A 27553-nucleotide genomic window follows, 5' to 3' on the forward strand; every position below is an offset into this window, starting at 1 on the left:
ATTGTTATTGTTCTTTGTTACAGTATTACGTTTACTAAAAATAGGTATGAATCTGTAAATGACAAATGATAACTATTGTGGGACTGTCCTTCGAGGTCTTGTGTTCCTATCACGCCCTTCTTCCAACTGTTGAAACAAGTCTGTCGTAGTTGTGCAGAGTTGGCACTTTAAAGATTTGCAGCGTTCAATGTATTTGAGAAATGAGGAAGTGTGCACATCTGTACATGTGTGTGTGTGTGTGTGTGTGTGTGTATGAGTTATCGCTTGTGCCAATATGATACGTACCTCGTCCGTCAAGAGAACGGAGTTATCAACAACCAGGTCCGTTGCATCGCGAGAACGCAGAAATTCAACCAGCTCCTGTGAGTCATTCGTTTCCAAACCAAGGATGGAGCCCAGTCGGAAAGCGTTCCAGCGGGCCTGGTCCAAGCGATTTGGACGTCCGATGAAGTTGCCGCTCTGAATAATGATCCTTGAGAAGAGTCCTGTGCGAATTCAGACTTATGTAAAACAATAAAAATCTTAACACGAGACGTAGGAGATAGCTAAAAAGTGAATGGTTATTTTGGAAACTACACTGTCCGCATCTCATCATCATCATCGTCACAGCCATAATCATCATTATCACAACCGTCTTTTAGGATTAGGCCTTTTGGCCTGTTCCGCGTCAGAATCGTTGACGCCACTTCTCTAAGGAACTGTTGGGCCTTATAGTTCTATAGCTTTACTTATCCTGTTATCAGACATGCGTCAAACATGGTCTTTCCAAATCAGCCTGTGTTTTTCAACCGAAGTTGGAAAGAGTTCAACATTAAGTTCTTATCGGGTCCAGTAACGAACAGCACACTCTGCAGTGGAGGAACTTCATCTCTAATGAAACGATTCCTCGTCATTGATCAGCTGTTAGAGTCCAACATTTGCTACCATACAGTAGCAAAGGTAAAGCTATTACTTCGTAAAGTTTAATTAATTTCATTTCAATGCAATATGTTTTAATGTAAGTTGTGTGGTTAAAAATGTCTGTCCAATTTTAAATCTCCGTTTTCTTACTTGAGACATTTAAAATTCCAACGTAGATATTTAAACTCTATTACCTGTTGAATTGTTTGTCCATCTATAATAATTTTAGCTGTAATGAGTTCCAATTCTTGAAATTCCATTACCTTTGTCACATGTTTTTTATTGTCGATATTATCATTCCTTGTTTAGTGCCTATTTCATTAAAATTATGCATTGCAATTTGAACCTTTTCTTCAGATTGTCCTACTACGAGTTGATCATAAGCAAGTAGCAGCATCAATTAAAATTATCACCTCTGAAAGCGTCTCTTAATATAATCAACCATTTACGAGTGATATTATCAATGTAAACACTGAACAGGGTGTGGGCAGTTAGCAGCCTTTTGCAACTACTTAATTACCACTGGCAGATTCTGCCCTAGTCCTTACAGTAAGGATCCTCATTTTGGTATTCTTTTTTATGGTTGAATTGCTGTAATTAGACGCGCGGGAGTTCTAGTTGCCTTCAGTGACTCCAGTATCATTTAGAGTTTAACCTTCTCAAACGCCTTTTCAGAATCGATAGAAACATAATAAGTTGGTAACCTAATTCTCTTCTTTCTGCAGTTACTTATGTCAAAGTGAATAGACGGTACATGATCCTCCTTTCCTAAAACCGTGTTGTATCTTCAACATACATGCTTCTGTGAAGGCTATTAATCTTTATTTATTTTCATAATTTCATCACACAGATTGTAACAGAAATTTAGCAAATTTCTTCCTTGGTAATGGGCGCATTGTAATTTATCGCCTTTCTTACAAGTAGCGTATAACAAAGCTTCAGTTCTTTTATCTATGAGATATTCGCTCTGCTAGCAAACATTCACAAAATTTTTAAGTCATTCCTTTAGTTGATCAGACGCATATTCAATAGGTTTCATGTTTGTACAGCGATTTTTTGTTTTTTCAAGCACTTTTTGCAGTTATTCCATCATCATCAGATCTAAAGAGTCATTGGTATTGGCGTTTCTTTCTGTAAATTCTTCAGTGTCAGTTCATAAGCATTTAAAGAACTATAAGCACTCCTTTTTGGATATTATATTTAAGAAATCTCGTTCTTTTTTTTATTAAAGTTCTTCATAATGCTGTATGCATTGTTTTGTCTTCCATGAATATCATGTTATACTTTATTCACGTATCTATTCTGTTTCCTGTTTGATTTTTCGTATTTTTTTCCTTCCTGAAATAGATTTGTATTTAGAACTCTCTATGTAACTCATATTATTATATAATGACTAGGTTTCTTTATATACGCTTCTTTATTAATTAACTTCCTAACATGGTCTTTCCAAAGCAATCGTCTGCTTTTAGAATATTTATTTTTCCTCGTTCCTAACGCGTCAGCGGTTGGTTGCGTTATAATTTCTTTAATAGTATTGCATCTTCCACTTATGCTGTTAGTTTCTGGTTTCATTGGACAGTTCTCATTCAGTATTTTGTCAATATCTAATATTTTAAGTACAGAATGCAGAGTACAATGACAAGAGTTTGTTTAAATTGATCTTGTCTTGATTCTGAGATATGATATATCTACAGTTTGCTTAATACAGCAACAAAGCTACCATAAAAGGTGGGCAGATAGTCTATGTCTTTCACATTCACCAGGTGATAAATATGCTGTATATTCAATACAAGCTAAAGATAGCTATTTCATTGTGATGCATGCTCATGAGGATTTCGACCGAAAGCCGATAGATCTTAATTCATACATTGTTTATTTAGTTTTATCGTATGATATAAATAAGATAATAATGACAGCAATTCTCCATAACTAATAAGTTTTAGCAATTTCCGCTTCATATAACGGTCTGAAGGGGGACATGGGTAACTGTGATCGAAACTTCACTTTTCGATTTTGTTTGTAGTTTACTGACAGCTACTTTCCAAAGTCTCATTTCCTAAAAAACATGGGAAGTAATGAAAAAAATCTACGTTGTTTGATGTTTACTGGCCACTCTCCCTTTCGCAACTGTTTGTGGACTAAAAGTTTCTGAAAGGCAAAAAACTGATTCCTGAATGTGTAATGAATGCTATCAAACCCACTTTTAGGTTCCTGGCATATTCTGGCCTTCTAAGGAAATGTGTTCAAGGCAAAACTCAAAATCCAAATGAATTTATGAATGTATTTATCTTGCCCCTAGAAAACATTTTCATGATCTTAAGTTGTAATAATTGAAACATACGACACAGTTTTAATCAGGGAAACCGTGTTACAGCTTTTGAGCTTCAGCGCTGGCGCATTCACTGTTACAGTTCTTGAGAGAATTGACCTATGTCGTTTGTCTAGAGCTGAAATGTCTGTCCAGGATCTACCAAAGGAAAGAACACGAAGGAAAGAAGTTACAAGACAAACGTTGAGGACAAAGGAGATCCTGATCACAGTTATGGAGCATCATGAGAAGGTGTAATTGAATGAAATATAAGTTTAAGCTTTAAATTAATTTCTCGGAAACTACATTTTCTGACCTTTGTGTACCTTTTCCTCAGAACACCTATGAGATAACGCTTTAATATTTGGCCCACGCCCCTCTCAATGGGCAACAAACAAAGTTGCAGATCTAAATTTTCTAATGTTTTGGTTAAGAGAGATGCGTAAATAAACGTGAAGAAGTTCCTATACCGATTCCTATCAAAAACATGAACCACTTTATAAAATCTTTTTTCATCAAAGGTATTCAACACTCCTTACGTATAATAGTTTATATCGATGTAGGCATACTGCAGATCATCTTTGGCAATTATTGGTTTAATAGGTTATGAGGAAAATAATTATTAATAAGTATAGATGTATAAAAATTGATATTTCTGTACCAGTTTTTAAAAACGAAGGAAAATTTTGAAAATTGGATTTGAAGTTGCATATTACTGTTAACAACAACTACATAAAATTTTAGTTATTCATCTTTAATATCTTAGGCACACTGTTTGATAACAAGGGAGAATGCATTTCATGCATGTCCCCATCTCACCCTCTCCGTGCAGAAGTGGTACATTTGAAACGCTTCTCGGAGCTTGGAACGCGTCTTGCGAAGCCGCGCTTGGTCGCGAGTACTTCACGGACTCACTGTGCGGCGGGCGAAACAAATTAGGCCGCAGATTCAAACAGAATCGTTCGTTGGTGGATTCTATGTAGTATCATATCTATCTAAATAGAGCCTCGCTAGACCTGTGACATATATTTAAAATTGTCACTACTCCTGTACCGCCAATACCTGTTCTGTACCATTTTAACTACGCTTAGAAAGACTCATAGGCGCTGCGACAATACCCCGAGGTGGTTTATAGTAACTCGCAATATTTCCTTGTGAGCAGTAAGTTTTTATTGGTCGAATTAGAGCTCCCAAAAGCTGTTACTTTCATCATCCAACGCCATCTCCACTAACTAAAGTCTCCTCACGGTGGTATGAGACTTCCGTATACTAGAGGCTTTAAAGTAATGCAACATATATTTCCCTCAGTCAGTTTCGGTCAAAAAACGTTGTTGTTATGGAATGCGGTGGAATATTCCAACGTCAAGATCATATAAAGTTTCAAAATTGCGGAGGTTCGTTCCAAGCAGAGAGCTGCCATTGAATTTCTTTTGGTGGGATACCAGAGTGTCGCAGACATTCATAGGTACTTCCAGAATACTTACAGAGACCTGACAACGAACAAAAGTAAGGTGAGTCGTTGGGTGAGACGACCATTATCATTGCAACAAGAATGCGGCAACCTGTCCGATCTCCCGCCAGCCAGCTGACCACACACAGCTGCGATTCTTGCAGTTTTGGAACGTATGGCCATTCTCATTAGAGGTTATGGACAGATCACAGACAAACACCTCGCTACTCAACTAGACGTCTCCGTTGGTAGTGCTGACACGCAAGACCACCACTTGAATACTCAAAACTGTGTGCCCGCTGGGATCATCGCCGCCTAACAGAAGGCCAGGAAGAGCAGTGAAGGCCATCTGTGCGGAGTTGCTTAAGCTTTACGAGTCTGATCGTGACAATTGTTTGTGGACAATCATCATAGGCGATGAAACATGAGTTCATCTCTTTGAACCAAACGACAGTCCATAGAGTGGCGCCACACCACCTCTCCTCCGAGGGAAAAGTTCAAAGCCGCACCTGCAGCCGATAAAGTCATCACGACTATCATCTGGAACTCTCTACGGTCTATTCTGTTTGATGTCCTCCCTCATGGTGCAATGATCAACTCTGAAGTGTACTGCTGTCCTTAGGAAAGCGAAGAAACGATTTCTGGGTGTCGGTCGCCACAAAAATGCAAACGAATATCTCCTTCTGCACGACAACGCAAGACCTCACACAATTCTACACACCTAAGAGAAGCTCACAAAACTTCATTGGATTGGTCTTTTCCATCCACACTACAGCCCGAATCGTGCACCTTCCGGTTTCGATCTGTTTGGCCAAATGAAGGAGCAGTCTGTGGGAAGCAGTACGTCTTTGACGCGGAGGTTATTAATGCAGCAAGGCCTCGACTCCGTCGTCGATCAGTGGAGCGGTACCATGTGGGCATACGGACCGTCCCAGTAACGTGGCGCAAGACTGTCGCATTTAACGGAGATTATGTTGAAAAGGAGTAGGGAGAAATATGGAGTATACTAATCCCGAATAAACCAACCTGCTTTCAGGAAAAATGTGTTGGATTGCTTATTGAACGCCCCTCGTAACTAGCATGTTTTCGCTCACTAAATCGTAACCCTCGCCCAGAACAATGAAAATTACTTAAGCCGTAGTCCTCGTCCGTGCACGGGAACGTACGTTCGAAGTCCTGAAACCTTCCGTACAACAGAATAACTTTAAGTATCACTGAAGGCCATTCACTCCCTACATCATACACACAATACTTAAAATGTCATCTCCCCTCCATAGTGCCCACTCCTTGGTACCTACAACCCCGAGAGTTTCCGATCGATTCCTGATACCTATAGCACTTTAAAACATGACCTTTGCTTTAGAGGGAACGCATATTATCTCCAACAATTACGAGAGTAGCCGGACACATCCACATTTTGCATGGTCCCAACCAGAACACGAAATCATTTCAACCATCATGCCATCAAAGCATCGACCCCAGGAGCTGTATGCAGGCGTTTTCGTTGACCACTTCCTGGTTCCGCTTGTAGTCCTCAGCGAAGTGCTTCAGCCTGAAAGGACTTCTAAATCGTTTATTTCCATCATAATGTGGAAAACAGTGGTCATCAGGGGAAGGTTACTAGCCCTCATGTCAAAATAGTAGTCTCCCACCACAATCCATTTAGAAGGATTACAAAAGGATTATCTCACTTTCCAGGATGGGTAAAAGAATCCCATCCACAGAAGAATAGCCAGTAGTCCAGCAGCGACTGAGTAGCGTTGCTTCATGGTGGAAGCAGACAGCGCAGAGCAGGGCGGAGCACGAGTCAATGCTGGAGTAGTGTTTATTGTTAGTTTTTCGCTGTCCCTCTTAACGCATATCGATAAAACGAATATCGCACTGGACTAATTTGGGACAGCTATATTGAATGAGCATGTGAAATTCCACCTGAATATGCTTCAGTTTGTAGCGGAAACATACTGAGTATCTGTCTGACACAAGGTGTGGCATAAGGCATGTAATCAATAGTATTTTTTTTCTGATTTGTTCTGGCCGGCCCCAGCAAAGCATTGCAAAAACAAAACTGGGAATACCTTCTTAAACACTAGAGAAACACTAGAGAACCATCCAGTATAAACACAGTCCAGTCACTTTAACATGGCTACAACCTGTGTTCAGTGTCAACATGCAATAACCACTCACAGGCTGCAGTTTGCAGTACTGACAGTGGAGGCTGAATAAAGTGTTTTGAGGTGATCCGGAAAAGAGTGTAACCATATTGTGTTGTCATAATGTGGAAATGGAGCAATTTATCTGACGTCCACAAGTGATCAACCATTGGCATCTGGGGCAAGAATGGAAGCATTTCCGATATGGCTAGCTTTATAAGCTTTCTCGTGCTGGTGTGTTTAAAGTATCGCGTGCATGACAAAATGGTGCAATCCAAAGCTGGGGGCGAGGTAACAGTGGTGCACCATGCACTGTAGATGACAGGAGTGAATGACAACTGTGGAGATGTGTTTGGGTCATTAGACGTGCAACTGTTGAGCAACTAACCAGCCAGATGAGCCTAGGGGCTACCAGCAGTATCTCCACAATGTCCATTCAACGAACGCTGTGCGTATAGCCTCTGCAGCAAGCAGCTGCTTCATCAATCTGCTTGTTCACTGGAGATGTAGGCTGAAGGTCGGAAGCCAGTATTGCAGGTAGACGCCCACTGAGTGGCGACAGGTGGCCTTTTCGGATAAATCTTATTTTATACTCAACTGGACAAATGGCCACTAGCATGTACTGTGCGAAACATCTGAAAGCAAACACCTTGCTACAATCGCCATTCTGGACGCCACAATGGATCAACACAAGTATGTATCTATCACTGAGGGCCATGTCCATTTCTTTGTTTGGCACCTACCAGCAGGACAATGCAATGGGTCACACAGCTCGCAGTGTTCATGCATGGCTCAAGGAGCCCCAATATGAGTTTACTGTACTGCCCTGGCCACCAAACTCCCCAGATATAAATCCTATCGAGAAAATGTAGGACCACCTCGATACGATTTTTCGCGCTATGGGTCCTCAACTGGGGATCCTAGTGCAGCTGCAATGGAGTGGGCATGACTCCCCATCCCTGTTTGTAACTTCCAGAAATTCACTGACTTTCTCCCTGGATGTTCTGCAGGGGACAGTGCTGTAAAATGTGGTTTTCCTGCGTTTTAACAGGTGGTCTCTTTAATGTGACTGGACAGAGTGTAAAAAAGCAAGAATATGCACTGCTGGAAAGGAAATGCCACACTCTCAAGGCCAGTGCTGAGTGGCACCCGTCTAAAATATGTGCATACTGAGGGTTTGTAGTATTAGTGATATTTGCCACTGTCATCAGCAATCAGATGGCGCATGGAAGGCTTGTGTCTGTAACTGACTGAGTTTAGAGTGCCTGAAACATTCATGCTAGGGTCAAACCCCACTGACGTACTTGTATTGTACACTTTCAGCAATTTGAATGGGGTCGCATTGTAGGCGTCTGGGAAGCTAGATAGAGGTAATGACAGAATGCTGCACATGCTGGACACAACGCATCAGTGGTGATTAGCTGCTCTGGACAGTGGGCTGTGGAACACTTCCACATATGTAGACCTGCTACTGCCACTTATTCGATAATAAGGTGATGTACTTTTTCAGCAGGACAATGCAGTTTCCCACAAGGCTGTAACGTGTTCTTTGCACTGTACAATTACTACCATGGCTAGCAAGATCACCAAATCTCTCGCCAATTGAGGACGTTTGGGACATGATGAAATGGGAAAGTATTTGTTCCCCAGGGCTGCAAGAACCATTGCCGAATCGCAACAAAAGGTGCAAGATGCTTGGGACAACTACTGTAGGCTTCAGTTCAGCATCTTTATGTGCATGCGAAAACCCACACCAGCTTTGCCGTTTGATTGGTGTACACTTAAAAGAGATACGACTACCTGACACCCTTTATTGTGACTTGTGTCTTTCATCTGCTGCAAATCGAATTAGTTCATGCCTCAAGATAGACAACCTACTGACAGAATTCCAAATTGGGTTTCTGTCCCTCTTTCCCATGAAGTTCATGCCTACAAATTCCACGTATTACACAAATGTACTGACGTTTGTCTATTGATCGCTTGCAATCTGAGCTAAAATCATGGTGAAATGCTCCATCCACCAATGTGTGTCTACTTTCTGAATGTCTTGTAATTTTCACACAGCTTCTGAAGTCCTCATGGTACCCATGAATAGCCTGTATTTAAGAATAAACTGTGGTAGTTCAATAAATTCAAAACTTTCTTATGGATGTAGCCTCTTGGATGAGTAAGTTTAATTACTTGAATGGCCTCATGTGCAATCATGATGAATAATTTTTGTATACAAACAATAACATTTAGTCGTCTTACTCTTAGATACATGAGTAGTATATTTACGACATTCTGGTGCAAAGAGTATACTTTTTAAAAATTTCTCAATTTAAAAATAAGATTTAAGTTTGGCTATATTCTGCAATGAAACACATATCTATTAAAACAACCGACTTTTTATTTTTAAAAATATAAACTTTATAAAATTTTTTCTTTATAGATTAAAACGAAATACGATTAATGCGTAGGAGGAATTTAAATTTGATGAGAGTATTTTCAATGGAACAGGAGAGGAAAAAGTCAAATGCAAAGTTTGCAAAAAGTATTTTAGATAATTAAATACAAAACATTTGAGAAATGAATATAACGAAGCTATTGATCGTTTGAAAGCACTTAACCTGAAGAATGTTATACAGGGTGTCTCACCTAGCTCTGCCACCTCAAATACCTCTGGAACAACAATAGATATTCAAGATCTGTTTTCACCGACATGAACGTACTGCAGGGGCTTTGGAAACCAAATACTGTGCGCAATTTTAAAATGTAAACAAATACTATTTTCAACACAAACTGGTGTATTTTTAAGTGGACACCCCTATTATTTCGCATGCAATCAATAGCATGAAAATTCGCAAAAATAATGGCGTTGGCTGCATCGCAATACGTCAATTACATCCCGAGAAATGGCGATGCGAATTTGACGCTTGAAATAAATGAAGCACACAGGTAACGCACGTACTGAGACTCAAGCATTTTGTGGGAGCCCAGCTTCCTGTTTCCATGAGTGTCTTGTAGATGTTGCCAACTGTTCGACGTGACGGACAACGCCAATATGGGTATCGTTCAGCATAGTTTCACAGCTGCAGTTGCATTTCTGTGACATTCGCCATAAATTAAAGTAATATCTAGTTTTTCTTCATTACTGAAGGCCGGCATATCGACTAGATGACGCCAAATGTAACAAGCCACAAGAAAACAGGATTTAATGTAGCAACATATGTGAATTACGCTACAGTAAGAGAGCAGTTCAGCAGACCACGTTAGGAGACACTTGTACATTGAAGATAGAGCGTGCCATGGTGATATTGGTATGTTTATGGCAGGATGCAGGCGCCAGTCCAGGCAACCCCTGCTCTGAGCCCAGTACTACATGCGACGCATTATGTCAGAAACTGTGATGCTGTTGCTGTCCTTTACAAGCCACATATTTCAGAACTTATGAGGTTTAGAAACGTGAAAGCAAGTGTGTTACCACTAACTGTAGCTCTAGTTGTCATTTCGCAACAACAAACATTATGTGCAGGACAGCCATCGTATAGCATTGTTTGACACATCATGAGGTGGACAGGTTCAAGTGAGGTACAGCTCAAGAAGGGACTAAACTATCACACTTTGGGAGTGCCACCAATGAAATATGGGCCAATGATGTGTTGTCATACAATACCACACCACACCTTAACACTCCACTGACGTAGTACGTCAATCATGTCACGATTAGCGGAGGCGTGAGGTGCATGCTTGAGCCTCAGGATGTGCTCTAGCTGTGCACTTCATTTATATCAAGCATCAACTTCGTGTCGCAATTTCTTGGGATGTAATTGACGTATTGTGATGCAACCATTGTCACTATTTTTGTGGTTTTTCATGCTCTTGATTGCATACAAAATAACAGGGGGTGTCATTTAAAAGTAAACAGGTTTGTATTGAAAATTGTATTTGTTTATGTTTTAAAATTTCGCATAGTATTTGGTTTCCTAAGCACCTGCCGTACATTCATGCTGGTGAAAACCATTTCTGAATATCTATTGTTGTTCCAGAGATATTTGAGGTGGCAGAATTAGGTGAGACAACCTGTATATGGTCATTTTTGATTATGAGAACTAAGCTACAGATATCTGGGAAATAATAAAAGAATCGAACTCTCTATTTTACATAACAGAAAAAGAAATAACTAATTATTATTAAGAAAAAATATAGATATTTTGAAGGAAATTAAACAATCAAACTCTTTTTGATCTATTACTACAAGAAATATAGCAGATTATTATTACTATGAAACAGATAGAGAGGAAAAATTGAATTTTATAAACTACCAAAAGTATTAGAGGTTATTTTTGTCCTTGTACAATTTTAAAAATTATTCAAGAAATAGACAAAATATAAAATTTTTTTTATGCTTGCTACATCTGACTGAAAAGATTTCAAAAGGCACTGTAAACATCAAATTAACACTTCGATAACATTTCTAATTTGTTATTCTTTTATTTAATTAAAAATTTTCTGTTATAATTCTGTGTTGTGAATTATAAGTTAAATTCTTTGTACCGTACACAATTATCTATTGAATTGTATCATTAGGTATATTGTCTTTTAAAGACACATAATATCACAATTGTTCTTTGAGTAGTTACAAAATTCATTCATGTAGGCACATTACACTGATAGTATAATTTTTAATAACATTGAATGGATCCATATTTACATCATTACTTAACTGTGATACTCTTTTGAAAAATGTGAGAGCATTGTAAGCTTTTGCAAAGTTATTCGGTGGATCAAGACTGAATTATTCTTGGGGAAAAGCTTCATTTCCTCCATTTTTTACACAGAAGTTTTCTAATTTCACATATCAAATGAAAAAAGCATCCCTTAAATGTTTACTTTTTCGATTACTTGGTAAAATAACAAAAATAAAGGAATTGCTATCAAATTCAACAGAATTATAATAATTAGTAATATGTAGTTCAAAACTTCTTTTTCCATTTAATCCAGCAAATTCAATTGTTTGTAGCTGAAAGAAAGAAACTGGAAATTTTGGAATTTTTAATCTTTCTTGTTCTAGTTCACGTGAATATTTTGGTTCATATGTAACAACAAGAACACGAATTTTCGTACTTTTTTTGAACAATTTTAGTTCTTTTGAAAACGTACTATTATCATAATTAGTAGTCCATCGAAGAATACAAACTTCTTGATCTTTTTTTGAACTCCCAAGTGAAAATTACAGTTAAACATCATTCCAAAATAAATACTTTAAAATCCTTAAAACCTCTATCAATAATTCTAATGGATAAAGTTATTCTTTTAATTTGTTTTCAGTTTTATCAAAGTTAAGAATATGTCCTTTTGTAGTTAATTCTATTGATAGAGGTGAAGTTAACTGAATTAGAGTTGATGGAGAAATAACAGAATATTCCATTGTAGATAAAATATTATTTTCATTAATTGTAATAACATCAAACAATTTTAAGACATAAATTTAAATTATTTTTATATTCGATTTACAATCATAAACTGAGCTACCCATTCCATCAGTGTGAATAACATCAAATGGCCTACGAAGATGTGAATAATTAGGATCAAACAATTGATTGCCCATATTAATATTAATTTTTATTTTGCTAGGAAGATGTAAATTATTTTTTGTTTTCTCATTAACAGGAATTGAGGAAAATCGATAGTTCTCGATTTTGTTCATGATTTATTTAGAGAAATTATTAATTCATTATTAGAAGTACTGCTACCAAAGCGCCATTCCAGTGAATAAATTATCATTTACATCAGTGATAGTAATTATTAAATTTGGAACAGTGTCAATATTTAGAATATTTATATGATACTTTAGTTCATAAGTTACTGGTCCTTCAAATTTATGACTGGATTTAAATGAAGAACTAATATTACTTTCTCTACGAAAATGGTCATTATGTTCTATGAACAATCCATCAGCTAAATAAAAATTTATATTTATTACTTATTACAAGTGGAATAATTAGCAAAGGTATTTCATTGGCTTCAATAATCTGATGATTAAATCCCAAAATTAGACCAGTAGAATCTTCTTTATCCAAAAAATATTTAATATAAATTTCATTTAACAACTCTATTCGAAATATAAGATGTATATTAGGTTTTTCCATTACATAAATTTTTCTAAATTTTTTGAAAGTGTAATGATCAATAGGAATTTATATCATTTCTTCATTCATGAATATAGTAATATTTATTGACATAATATTTGGGGCAAAAAAGTTGTATAAAAACAACTAGTAAAACATTTTTATTAGTTTCTTTTAGTGGAATAGTTAATGGATTTTTTTAAAGAATAGATGAATTATCACTCAATTGAAATAAAAAAAGAATTCATGAAAAATTAAAATATAATCGCTATAAACTTATACCATACTCTATTCAATGTTCAGTAACAGGAACAAGTGGTTGTGGAAAAACAGCACTACCAATTGATAATTATATTCTAGCTTGAGGATGGTTAAATTGGAAAAAAATTAATCGCCTGTACGTTTATTCAAAAAGTCTAGATGAACCAAAATATCAAGAACATATAAAAAGGAGAAAAAATAATGGATAAAATTAATGAAAAATTTACTGCTTTTAATTGAAAACAGTGATGCAATTATTCTATCAGATAAATGTGGAAGTTGTTTTAGACGATTTTATTCCTGAATATCAGAAAACAGCTAGAGAATATTTGACTAGAGGTATGCGTAAAGAAGCAGATTGTTTTTACTTAGCACAAACTTATTCAAAAGTACCAAACCAATTACATAGAGATATTCTTCATTTTCATACTAGATGAAACAAATTTAAATGATATTTATCATGAATTTGTTGGTGGAGATCTAAATTTTGACGATTTTAAGGAAATATGTAGTAAATGATGGAAGTTTTGTAGCAATAGATATGGGAAGAAAATTAATAATGCCTAAGTATAGAGAAAAGATTAGGATTTTTTAAACATTAAAAGTTTAATATAAATGTTAATCATAAATTTTTAACATAAAAGTGTTGAATATTAAAACTTTAAATGTGAACATTGAAGATAAAAACGTTCAACATATAAAGTTTAACATAAACAATGAACATAAACACTGAGTGTAAAATAAAAATGATTATTGTATTTTTATTGATAATATTGTTTTCTAAATCTGATCCAGAGGTGGTTAAAAATGATAAATGAAATGGAAAGTTATAAGAATATTAAGAGGAGGGCTTAAAAATGGAAAAAATAAATGAGAACAGATAATTAAGAATTTTAAAAAAAGATCTACATGTTATTGACACAATTGAACAAGTTAAACAAGGAGTTGAACATTTTGGTGAGAAGCAAGTGAAGAAAATAGAGATGTTAAAAACAAACTCTTCCTTATAATCAACATTTTTTAGAAGAAATTAACAATATTCCAACAATTTAACATTATGATACTGATAAAAGAGATTATATGTTAAGTGAATCAGAAAGACATGATTTATTGAATAAATATAACAAGAAGTGAAAGACAAAAAAAAAATTAAAGATCGTGATATTAAAAAATAAATGTAACTGAAATAATGTTAAAATCTATCAATCATAGTGAAAATACTGTTTCCAGATTGAGGACTGTCAGTAATTTTAAATACATCAGTAATTATTCAGTTCAATTCAATGGTGATAAATTAAACATTGGTGAAAAATAATATGAAGGTACTGAGGGATTGAAGAAACTTCTTCCTAAAAAACAAATTACTTAGAATAATTTAGGATTAGAATTAGATTCTTTTGATTTACAAAATTATGCAAGAATTTTATTCGACTCAAATGCTGGATATTCTGATAATAATCCAAATAAAATTAACTAGAATAAATGAAATAAACATAATAATTTGATTAAAACCTTCTTGGAGCATATTTTCCTCGTTTTTCAGAAAGAAATTTAAATGATTCATTAGAAAGAGTAATAGAAAATTGAAGACATTAGTCGAATATATCTGGAGGAATGATAATCACCAATTTATTCATGTGTTATCTGTAATCCATGAGAAGAATTAGCTGGAAATAAAAATTATAATAATGAAAAAGTTGCAATAACACAAATGTTTAAAGTTAAACTGCCTGACTTTGTTGCCAACAATCCAAAAGGTAAACCTTAGTTTATAAAGTTTTGTAGAATTTATCACACACATTCTGGAAATCCGTAAGAAATGTTTGTGACTTAATAAACTGTTAAACAGTTATCCATGAAGCACAAATTGGCAACAACAAAGATTACCACAATGACAAAGTTGCAATAACAAAAATGATGACAAATAAATTCAAATACTTCATTACGAATAATCCAAAAGGTACACCATATTTTTTTAGATTTTTGAATAACACATCTTATACATATGGAAAAAGTGAAAAATAATAAACAGAATGGTAAATTGTACTTTAAATAATTTACCTAATTCTGACATGCATGTTCTGGTTATGATTAATGTGGATCTTTTACTAAATTACTTAGAAACTAGAGGTAACAAGGGCACTAGATGTAACATATAAGGAACATGATATTTTTTATACAGAAAATTATGAACAAGTCATGATGATGATCAAAACTTCAATCAGCTGCAAAAGGAAGAATGTATGCTTGAGATACCTTGACTCATGAAAAATTAGGTGCAACTGCTGTTAGAGGAATAAGGTATGGAAAACGAAAGTTTGGAATGTGAATATATGTTGATGAAATGCATGGGAATTATAAAAAAATTCTTTTTTAATTTTTAATCTATGTAAATTAATAACTCTAGTATTGATTATACTAAGCTTCCAAATGATGAAATATATTTGAAGATAAAATAAATAATAAACAACTAAATAGTATTTAACCAATTTTAACTGATGCACAGAAAGGAAGAAATTACCTATTGCATTTGATATTCCTGTTGTGAAAAAAGTTATTGAATATTTAATGATCAAAAGAGACATAAAAGAAGAAAGGTGGACTTTTTAACATTATGGTGGCATCAGCACATCTCGGAACTTTTGGTTCATTTGCTAGAGGATCTGCAGGTATTTGGAAATGAAGTTGGGAAGAATTAAAAATCTCATAAAGAATTTGAAGAACATGGGAGAACATAATTAAGCAATGGTAAAGAATTAGATGTAGAATAACAAATTTCTAGGAAACAACCGAAAAAATTAAACTCTTTACCTAGTTTTGACATAGAAGAATTAGTTAAACAATTAAAAATTTAATATATTCATCAGATTTTTATGATTGATGAATTATGTGATAAGCCAAAAAATTTAGAATGTGGAATAGTAGTTTTAGATATGTCTGTTACTCATTGGCATTGTTATTATTGGTAATTAAATACAAAATTTTTTTGGTTCAATTGGTGAAAATAAGTAATTTCAAAGCTACATATATCAAAAGAAATAATTGAATTTACATTTCAGATTAGAAGCAAACAAAAAACATTTATCCTTAAACCAAAGATAATTATTTTCATAAATAATCTTTAACACATTTTGATCATTATATTTAAGTTTTTTATTTTTTTGACCTAAAAATGAATATATTTAGATATAATAAAATTTATAAAATTTTAATGTTTTTAAATTCTGTTACATTATTTCTTTAAAACGGAAAGCAAAACTAAAATTATTTACCTTTTTGCAAACAAGAAAAAGAAATTTATGAAGAAATAAAAATTACAAATATGAACAGACCTTCAAAAACGAGTCTTACTGATTGAATGCAAAAGACACAAAAAGATGTAGGGACAATAAATATGAAAATAGAAAAGAACTTACCAAATACTGGAGGAAAACGTTTGCTTTTGAAAATTTTGAAAAATAGTAAAAATTTCTTCTAAATATATTCATAGCTGTAACTATAATCAGTAAAAAAATAGAAAAATTTCCTATTACTTAAAACATTGAGAATGGTCCAGAATGAGATTTTCACTCTGCAGCAGAGTGTGCGCTGATATGAAACTTCATGGCAGATTAAAACTATGTGCTGGACTGAGACTCAAACTCAGGACCCTTGCCTTTCACAGGCAATTGCTCTACCAATTGAGCTACCCAAGCACAACTCACACCCCATCCTCACAGGTCTTGCCCGTGAAACGCAAATGTCCCGAGTTCGAGTCTCGGTCTGGCACACAGTTTTAATCTGCCAGGAAGTTTCATTAAGAAAGGTATAAACAAGAAAGTTTATTGTTTATGTGGGAAATTTGTTTATAAAACAGGTTTGAAAACATAAAAAATTACCATATCATGATGGAATATAAAAAACCTTTCAGACATAGAGTTCATATTTTTAATTTTATAGTTCGTTTTGATTAAATTTGTGTATGTAATTTATTAACTGTCATATGTTATTCTTTGATAATGAACATAATGTAGAATATTTATTATGTTTTGTGATACAATATATTTATCATTTACAGCACTTAAAACAATTTTACCCTACTAAATTGTATGCAATTAATCATTACATGATCTAATGAAATTAATTTTTCTGTTTTATTTTATTATCCAAACAGTTTGTATAATTATCAAAACTAATTTAATTTTTTAGTTAAATGTTTTAAATTCCTTTAGGTTTTATTAGCAACTATGTTCACTTTTTAGCTATCGTGCTCTAACATAATTTGTCCACAATTTTCACCTTCACTTTTCCTGAAATTTGTTTACTTGCAGGATTTTATAAATATTATCTCTGGAATAATCACTTGTGTCAAATTTGTTTATTATGGATTTTTTTATAAAAATCTGTTGTGGCAGTGGTTACACTAGTTCCCATCAGATCACCAAAGTTAAGCAGTGTCGGGCTGTGCAAGCACTGTCATTGGTGTCATCCAGTCTGCCGAGCGCTTTTTACAAATGGGGTGCAGTCAGCTGTTGTGAGGAAAACAGAGGAGCTACTTAATTGAGAAGTAGCGGCAATGGTGTTGTAAACTGACATATGGCCTGGAGAGTGGTGTGCTAACCACATCCATTGACAGCTGTGGGCTGAGGATGACAAGGCAGCTAGTTGCTACCACTGGGCCTTCCAAGGCCAGTTCAGATGGGGTGTAGTTTTTTGTACATATCTTTTGTTCTTATATCATAAATAAAAGAATCTGTATCCATATTACATAAATCTATATTCTCACTGTATTTTGGTTTAATAACTTCACGATAAAAATAATATGCTTTTATTTTTGAAATATATAGAATATTCATTTCAATATAGACCAGGTTATTGAATTTTACTATTGTTTTTTCATACTAAATTTTCTGAAAATGCAGTAATATGTTCATTATTTTGTTTTGAAATATATTTCGTATTTTCTGTGGATCAGTTATTATTTTAATATTTAGTCTATTTCCATCATTTGAAGATCATTTTTTGTTATTATTTATTGTTATTAATAATTTATTTTTTCCACTCTTTCTGAAGGTAAATCTTTGTGTACATCATGTATTTTTTTGATGTTGTAAACCATCTTCTAAAATATAATCATATTAACTATTATCTGGTATTTTAAGACTGTTTCAGAATTAAAACTTGTTGGTTCTAACTTACTGAAGTCTTTAAAGATTGTGACATTTCCTAATCATATAAATTATTTGCATATAAATATGGAATATATTTTGATTATTTCTCAGCATCAAAATTTTTCATATACTTATTATTTGATTTAGCATATCCTTTGATACTGTGAGAAATTCCATCTCGAATTCCTATTCCAAGAAAGAAATCACATGATAATAATCTAATAAATGTAATTCAACTTCTGTTATTGTTAACATAGACTCCTAAGATTAACCAGGAGCTGTAAAGTACATAGATGGATCGAATTTGTATGATTTAATACATATATCACAAACATTTTTGAAAATATGTGCTAAAATGAAAGCATCAGATTTATTATATAATCTCATATATTCACATAAATTTATAATATTGAATTTTGCCAAACTTTTTTTGCATGATTATAATCTAGAACAGAAATGTTTGATATATGAATTCTAGAATAAAAATATTCTTAATTAGGTGAATTCTTTCTTTTAATTTTACTTCAAAATTTGTATCTTCATAAGGAGAAACTAATATTTTAATCATTAAATTAATAGAAGATTAACATGTTTTCTTCCTTATTTTTTGTATGGTAATGAGGTTATGTAATAAATTTTTCATTATAAGTGCATACATTACTTGAAATACTTGTCTTAAATTTTTAGAGTAACTGTTAATCGAACAAAAAAATAAATTTTTTATTTTTCTAAAATTTCATCTAATTATAATAGAATATTTTTATATTTACTAACACTTTCTGCATCATTATCTACCTAATATAAAGCTAATTTCATTTAACAAAGAAAATATTTTAGAAATTTGTTTTTATGTTAATTCTAGTTTCTTGTCTTCATTTGGCAATCGATATGAGAAGAACAAGAAACTGCATTGTGACTACTAATACTTAATATAAATAATTTATATGAAATAAATACAGACTACATTTTTTGTTGCATTTCTTCCACTTCAGTTAATAGTTTATTTGTTGAGTTTTGATAACAATCATGTAAATTAGTTGTTCTTAAAAAAGCTTTAGTACTTGTTTTAAAATTAAACATATGTGTTTTGCCCAGTCTTTTAAAATCAAAAAAAAAATTTCATATTACCTCTAAACGCTCTTTGTTATATTACAATATTCTTAAATTTAGCAACTACTACTTCTTTAATTTGATTGAAAAATTCTTGTGGTTAAAGAAAGTTAGGAACATTATTAATTTCATACATTATTATTCTCAATTTAAAAACAGAGGTTTCCCTTTAAATGTGTGTATGTGATTTTAAAAGATCATCATCTAGAAAATTTATACCAAGTAAATTTTCTGATTGCTTTTTGTGTTTAAATTTTTGATATTTATCTTCCAGAAGCTTCTGAAAATAGCTCGCATCATGAATATTATTAATATTATTCTAAGATCTATTGATAAGATTTATTAATAGATGTGTATTATGTTTGGAATACCTTTTTAATATTTTATTTTCAAATTTGATGAAGGTTTCATAAGGATATATAAATCAATTCACTATCGCTATTTTTAATATTGGTAACAGGTTTTAGAATAACATTGATTAACTTTTCTTTGTTACATTTGGAATAATTATTAAAATTTTTTGTTTTATGGATCGTTTGATGTTCTTTTACATTTCTATGTCTTAGTTCTCTCCTCATTTCTTTCATTTTAAAATAATCAATAATTCTTTTAAATCTTGTCTACTTACATTTGAATAATCTTTTTCTTTACAATAATTTCCTAAATCAGCATAACTTTGCATTTTTCTTCACAATGCTTTTGGAATTTTTGAAATAACTCAGGTTTGGAGTACAATTTGTTTTGCTTTTAATTGAAAAGAGAAAAAATTAGATCTGTAAGAATTAAAACATTTATAGTTGAAAAGCACATTTTGAAAAATTACAATCGCTAGCACTGGTAAACTGTTTCTTGGAGAATTAACTAATAGGAAAAAATTTATTAGACTTTTGATTTTTAAAATAAATATTCGTTTGTTGTAGTAGATAAATTATTGACATGTGATATAGCAAAATTCAAATTTTATTTTTAAATCGAAAAAGTTTTCAAAAATATGCTCTTTTTGCCAGAATATTCTTAAATGTACAACTTACATGTATTGACATGTTGTGTGTGGCAGTGACTGCATATAATTTCAAGTACCAGAAAATTAATCTCTGTTATAATTTTTGTACTAAATTTTCTTGTAAATAAAATTGTGTATTTTCAATTTCATAATTTCAGTTACATAGGAAGTATTCAAATTTTTTTGTGATTTTTGAAAATTTATGCTGTAGCCAAAATGTAGTACTTTTCCAGAAAATGTCAAAGTCCATAATGGAAACAGTGAAAAAGTATTATTCCTCTTTCTAAATTCTTTCAAAACGGGTTCAAATTAAGATAGTGACTTGGACTGAAAAAGTAAGGTTCCTTTTTTGCATTCATTTAAGTAAGTGAATGATGAGAAAGAGCTAGTCCTTTCCTGTAAGTTATTGGTTCTAATCAGACTCTCAAAAAGAATGGTTCTGCCCATCTCCAGCAGGAGCTACTTCACATAGCTTCATCATAGTGTTCTTGTATCACATCTGATGAGCAAGCATGTGAGATATAAATCGGCCCACTATGCATCAGCAAACATATATATAATGCTGGGTACCACTGTTAGCTTGCAACTAACACTGCTGGAACAAGAAGCCTGAGATGAAACCGAGCAGTACTGAATGCAAGCTTGAAGGCGAGGAGTAAAGTGGCCACTACTGTTGAAAACAGAATGTACCCCAAGTGGATGGAATACATTTGTTTTGAAACAAGACACACATAATATACTGATAACATTTTGATGGTTGCGCAGATACTCAGTAGCGAGCCGCCGAAATTCACTGGTTCCTAGTACCAAAATACTCAGAAAATATCCGTGAATAACCTCTGAAATATCATCGATGCGTTTCCTGTTCCCTCTGTATACTGGTGTGCCAGATATACCAGCACAATTAAAATCTTACTTGTGCACAGACTACTGCACTATCATCACATGTTGTGGTGCAGTCTGGTGTGGTTGAGATAACTAAGTCGTCAGGACAGAATGATATTTGAGGGCTTGGATTCGATGGTAGTGCAGCAAGAATAACTATTTGAAATAGCTAAACATGTGACTTGACTTTTATAGACCACCTGATCAAAAAATCCAGAAGGGGAGGATGAAATGAAAAGATACTTCATGATCTGAGGGGACATTTCATATTATTTCAGTGCTTTTGGAATCGAGTCGAATTTACAAAGCACTTGGCAGTTTGAGACCACTTACCAGGGTGACATTGCACCCAATCTGACCGGAATCCCTGTACTGCCTCGGATGTGACAGGTGTCGAAAAGTTATCGCATTCTCTCCAGAGGCAATCTGGCCCACAACTGTTGTAACTCGTCCGTGATATCCTGGAGACTGGCACTGGGATGGAGTTGACACTGGAGCTGATCCTATGCATACTCTATTGGGAACAGATCTGAGGCTTACTGACCATCGGAGTGTCTCAAGCTCATGTACATTTTATAGAGACATGTGCCATGCTGGACAGTCATTATCTTTTTGAATATGGCAGCCCGATACTGTCATGTAAGGGGTACCTCACTAGGATGAACGATGTCCGTGATGTAGGGTTTACTGTCACTGTTGTCTCATTCGCTGCCAGCCGTGATGTGAGGTAATACCATATGATTTCTCACGCCATAAGGCCAGGAGTAATACCACTGTGCTCCTCCAAAACATTGTAAGAATTGGACTCCTCACTAGGTCACCACCATTCTCGTTGAAAGAGGTTATCTGGTGTAATGCACAACTGTGATTCATCACTGAACACAACGGAACACCATACATAGGCGATCTGTGGTTCTATAACATGGCACCACTCCAAATGTACTTGTTAGTATTTTGGTGTTAACGCCAGCCTATGGATGGTGTGGTAATTCGGTAGGCATTCTGTTGATAGTCTCCGATCAGTGGTGACGGATGACACAAAAGTTACAGGGAGTCCATTATTTTCCAATGGCAGGCAGATTTGAAGGGGTTAAAATGTACTTGATACATGGCAAATATTGATGATTAGACATCATTGACGAATATTTCTGCCCTAACATTCCAATGTAGTTTAATATCGGGTGGGGGGGGCTAGTCCCATTGAATGTCCCACAGATTTAGATGTTATACGATTTGACAAATTATCCTAGTGAAGACCGACTATGAGCGCCCTCTAAAATCTTTCACTATCTGAAAACGCTGTCTCAGCGAGTTACCAACATTGCAGTGGCCTTCACAGTGATCACTCAATTTGCCATGCTGTCCACACCCATTGTATAGCTAATCAGGCCTGGTTTTCTTGGTCATCAGTCTACCGACTGGTTTGATGCGGCCCGCCACGAATTCCTTTCCTGTGCTAACCTCTTCATATCAGAGTAGCACTTGCAACCTACGTCCTCAATTATTTGCTTGACGTATTCCAATCTCTGTCTTCCTCTACAGTTTTTGCCCTCTACAGCTCCCTCTAGTACCATGGAAGTCATTCCCTCATGTCTTAGCAGATGTCCTATCATCCTGTCCCTTCTCCTTATCAGTGTTTTCCACATATTCCTTTCCTCTCCGATTCTGCGTAGAACCTCCTCATTCCTTACCTTATCAGTCCACCTAAGTTTCAACATTCGTCTATAGCATCACATCTCAAATGCTTCGATTCTCTTCTGTTCTGGTTTTCCCACAGTCCATTTTTCACTACCATACAATGCTGTACTCCAGACGTACATCCTCAGAAATTTCTTCCTCAAATAAAGGCCGGTATTTGATATTAGTAGACTTCTCTTGGCCAGAAATGCCTTTTTTGCCATATCGAGTCTGCTTTTGATGTCCTCCTTGCTCCGTCCGTCATTGGTTATTTTACTGCCTAGGTAGCATAATTCCTTAACTTCATTGACTTCGTGACCATCAATTCTGATGTTCAGTGTCTCGCTGTTCTCATTTCTACTACTTCTCATTACCTTCGTCTTTCTCCGATTTACTCTCAAACTATACTGTGTACTCATTAGGCTGTTCATTCCGTTCAGCAGATCATTTAATTCTTCTTCACTTTCACTCAGGATAGCAATGTCATCAGCGAATCGTATCATTGATATCCTTTCACCTTGTATTTTAATTCCACTCCTGAACCATTCTTTTATTTCCATCATTGCATCCTCGAAGTACAGATTGAAGAGTAGGGGCGAAAGGCTACAGCCTTGTCTTACACCCTTCTTAATACGAGCAGTTCGTTCTTGATCGTCCACTCTTATTATTCCCTCTTGGTTGTTGTACATATTGTATATGACCCGTCTCTCCCTATAGCTTCCCCTACTTTTTTCAGAATCTCGAACAGCTTGCACCATTTTATATTGTCGAACGCTTATTCCAGGTCGACAAATCCTATGAAAGTGTCTTGTTTTTTCATTAGCCTTACTTCCATTATTAGCCGTAACGTCAGAATTGCCTCTCTCGCCCCTTTGCGTTTCCTAAAGCCAAACTGATCGTCACCTAGCGCATTCTCAATTTTCTTTTCCATTCTTCTGTATATTATTCTTGTAAGCAGCTTCGATGCATGAGCTGTTAAGCTGATTGTGCGATAATTCTCGCACTTGTCAGCCCTTGCCGTCTTCGGAATTGTGTGGATGATGCTTTTCCGAAAGTCAGATGGTATATCGCCAGACTCATATATTCTACACACCAACGTGAATAGTCGTTTTGTTGCCACTTCCCCCAATGATTTTAGAAATTCTGATGGAATGTTATCTATCCCTTCTGCTTTATTTGACCGTAAGTCCTCCAAAGCTCTTTTAAATTCCGATTCTAATACTGGATCCCCTATCTCTTCTAAATCGACTCCTGTTTCTTCTTCTATCACATCAGACAAATCTTCACCCTCATAGAGGCTTTCAATGTATTCTTTCCACCTATCTGCTCTCTCCTCTGCATTTAACAGTGGAATTCTCGTTGCACTCTTAATGTTACCACCGTTGCTTTTAATGTCACCAAAGGTTGTTTTGACTTTCCTGTACGCTGAGTCTGTCCTTCCGACAATCGTATCTATTTCGATGTCTTCACATTATTCTTGCAGCCATTTCGTCTTAGCTTCCCTGCACTTAGTATTTATTTCATTCCTCAGCGAATTGTATTTCTGTATTCTTGATTTTCTCGAAACATGTTTGTACTTCCTCCTTTCATCAATCAACTAAAGTATTTCTTCTGTTACCCATGGTTTCTTCGCAGCTACCTTCCTTGTGCCTATGTTTTCCTTCCCAACTTCTGTGATGGCCCTTTTTAGAGGTGTCCATTCCTCTTCAACTGTACTGCCTACTGCGCTATTCCTTATTGCTGTATCTATAGCGTTAGAAAACTTCAAACGTGTCTCGTCATTCCTTAGTACTTCCGTATCCCACTTCTTTGCGTATTGATTCTTCCTGACTAATGTCTTGAACTTCAGCCTAATCTTCATCACTAATATATTTTGATCTGAGTCTATATCTGCTCCTAGGTACGCCTTACAATCCAGTATCTGATTTCGGAATCTCTGTCTCACCATAATGTAATCTAATTGAAATCTTCCCGTATTTCCCGGCCTTTTCCAAGTACACCTCGTCCTCTTGTGATTCTTGAACAGGGTATTCGGTATTACTAGCTGAAACTTGTTACAGAACTCAATTAGTCTTTCTCCTCTATCATTCCTTGTACCAAGCCCATATTCTTCTGTAACCTTTTCTTCTACTCCTTCCCCTACAACTGCATTCCAGTCGCCCATGACTATTAGATTTTCGTCCCCCTTTACATACTGCATTACCCTTTCAATATCCTCATACACTTTCTCTATCTGTTCGTCTTCAGCTTGCGAGGTCGGCATGTATACCTGAACTATCGTTGTCGGTGTTGGTCTGCTGTCGATTCTGATTAGAACAACCCGGTCACTGAACTGTTCACAGTAACACACCCTCTGCTCTACCTTCCTAATCATAACGAATCCTACACCTGTTATACCATTTTCTGCTGCTGTTGATATTAGCCGATTCTCATCTGACCAGAAATCCTTGTCTTCCTTCCACTTCACTTCACTGACCCCTACTATATCTAGATTGAGCCTTTGCATTTCCCCTTTTCAGATTTTCTAGTTTCCCTACCACGTTCAAGCTTCTGACATTCCACGCCCCGACTCGTAGAACGTTATCCTTTCGTTGATTATTCAATCTTTTTCTCATGGTAACCTCCCCCTTGCAGTCTCCTCCCGGAGATCCGAATGGGGGTCTATTCCGGAATCTTTTGCCAATGGAGAGATCATCATGACACTTCTTCAATTACAGGCCACATGTCCTGTGGATACACGTTACGTGTCTTTAATGCAGTGGTTTCCATTGCCTTCTGCATCCTCATGTCGTTGATCATTGCTGATTCTTCCGCCTTTAGGTGCAATTTCCCACCCCTAGGACAAGAGAGTGCCCTGAACCTCTATCCGCTCCTCCGCCTTCTATGACAAGGCCGTTGGCAGAATGAGGCTGACTTCTTATGCCGGAAGTCTTCGGCCGCCAATGCTGATTATTTATCAAAATTTAGGCAGTGGCGGGGATCGAATCCGGGACCGAAGACGTTTTTTATTATGAATCAAAGACGCTACCCCCCCCCCCCGCCCCCCATTTTTTTTAATCTAATGAACCGCTGCAGGAGCAGGACGACGGGTAGGGCAGGGGTCGACACACGAAGCCTGGCCATCCCGCCGCCACGCCCAAGCAACGTGTTCGAGTTCGAGGATCGAAGGATCAGGAAGAGGATGTAGTGGGTTTGTCGATGTTGTTTTTTTTAATTTATTTCTTTGATTTTTATAACTTTTTTTTGTATTATAGTTTTATTGTCGTTTCATTACAAAGAAAAATCCTACAACTGCCGTTGCCGAGCGTCCGCGTCGTCTTCTCGTCTGTTGGAAGGGGTTCCCCCCTATTCCGTCCGTAGAGGATCAATATGCTCCAGGATTCTTCTTCATTTTCAGCGTCTCATACACGGAACGCCCCAGTGAGCAGGAGGATCCGCAAATAAAGAACCTAAATAATTTGCGAAACGAGTTCTGTACTTCGGGTGGCTGCTGAAAGCTGCATGTGTCGTCATCAATAGGGACCAAAAATCGAGTGTGCCTTTGGGAGCATCGCAAAATATGCAGTAAACGGCCATGCCTTTTAGCCAGTTAACGGCGTTCGTTCTGGTTGATGGAAAGTATACGCCGTCGGGGCGCAATACGTCTTCAGGGGAGATAGGCTCCGGCAATCGCCGCAAGAGTAATGCCAGCATGCGTTGCGTCAGTAGCCAGCACTCGCTGGTCGCGGCACACGTCAGACGGTGTGCATACGAGTCAGCGACTGAGCATGTCGGACACAAGGGGTCGTCCGTCAGGTATATGGAATGTAGCCTCTGACGAGTAGCGAACTTCCCATTCACAACCACGTACCACAATGAACGCACCGTCGTAGGTAGAAAAGGCGTGTGTACCGCTCGCCACACCGTGTTCCAGGCAACTTCAGGATGTCTGTGGGTGACCGTATTTACAGGTTGCTGCTGTTGATAGAGGCGATAATAGTCTTTTGAGCTGGGCTCCCGTGTCGTCGGAAGTTTTGACCGTAAGTAGCTGAAGTCAATCAAGAACTCTCTGATGTGGGTGAGTGCCGATGAAATGTGTCCTACAGAAACCGGGGGACGCAGAGAGTGTGGTGCCACTTCCGCTATCAGGGTGCCCGTCAGAGTGGCATGGGCAGAGGTCCACTTGCGATGCATAGTGTTGAGATAAAGCGATCGCGCACGGTTATATACATGAATTAAAACCGATACCGCCCGTCCGCTGCGGCAGTGTCAGGGTGGCGTATCGGACTTTAAAAACCAGACCGGTGCTTATGAAATGTCCATATGGTGCTTGACATCTGTCAGCCATCGTAGCCGTCAAGGGAAGGATATGCGCAAAATAGTTCAGTTTTGAGACAAGATAGGTGTTCTGAGGAGCATATCCAAGCGACGCAGTTTGTTGTCCTGCAGCAGAGCACGTGTCTGGTGTAGGTGCCGGCGGTACGTAGCCGCCGCCGTGCGGCGGACATTGCTATAGAATTGCACTCCTAAACACTTGAGTACGGGCACCTTGTCAAAGGGCACCGCCGTT

General features: G+C 36.1%; 1 protein-coding gene across 1 annotated transcript in view; it reads right to left on the bottom strand.

Annotated features, from left to right (window-relative positions):
- The window catches only part of LOC124789415 (juvenile hormone esterase-like), a 120900-nt gene that overhangs the window by 33926 nt on the left and 59421 nt on the right, over nt 1-27553 (bottom strand). The window contains exon 5 of the mRNA XM_047256760.1: nt 286-485. Within this exon, the coding sequence (XP_047112716.1) occupies nt 286-485 (200 nt within the window). The remainder of the gene's footprint in view (nt 1-285; nt 486-27553) is intronic.

This window comes from Schistocerca piceifrons, chromosome 3 (assembly GCF_021461385.2).
Source record: "Schistocerca piceifrons isolate TAMUIC-IGC-003096 chromosome 3, iqSchPice1.1, whole genome shotgun sequence".
Classification (NCBI taxonomy): Eukaryota; Metazoa; Arthropoda; class Insecta; order Orthoptera; family Acrididae; genus Schistocerca; species Schistocerca piceifrons.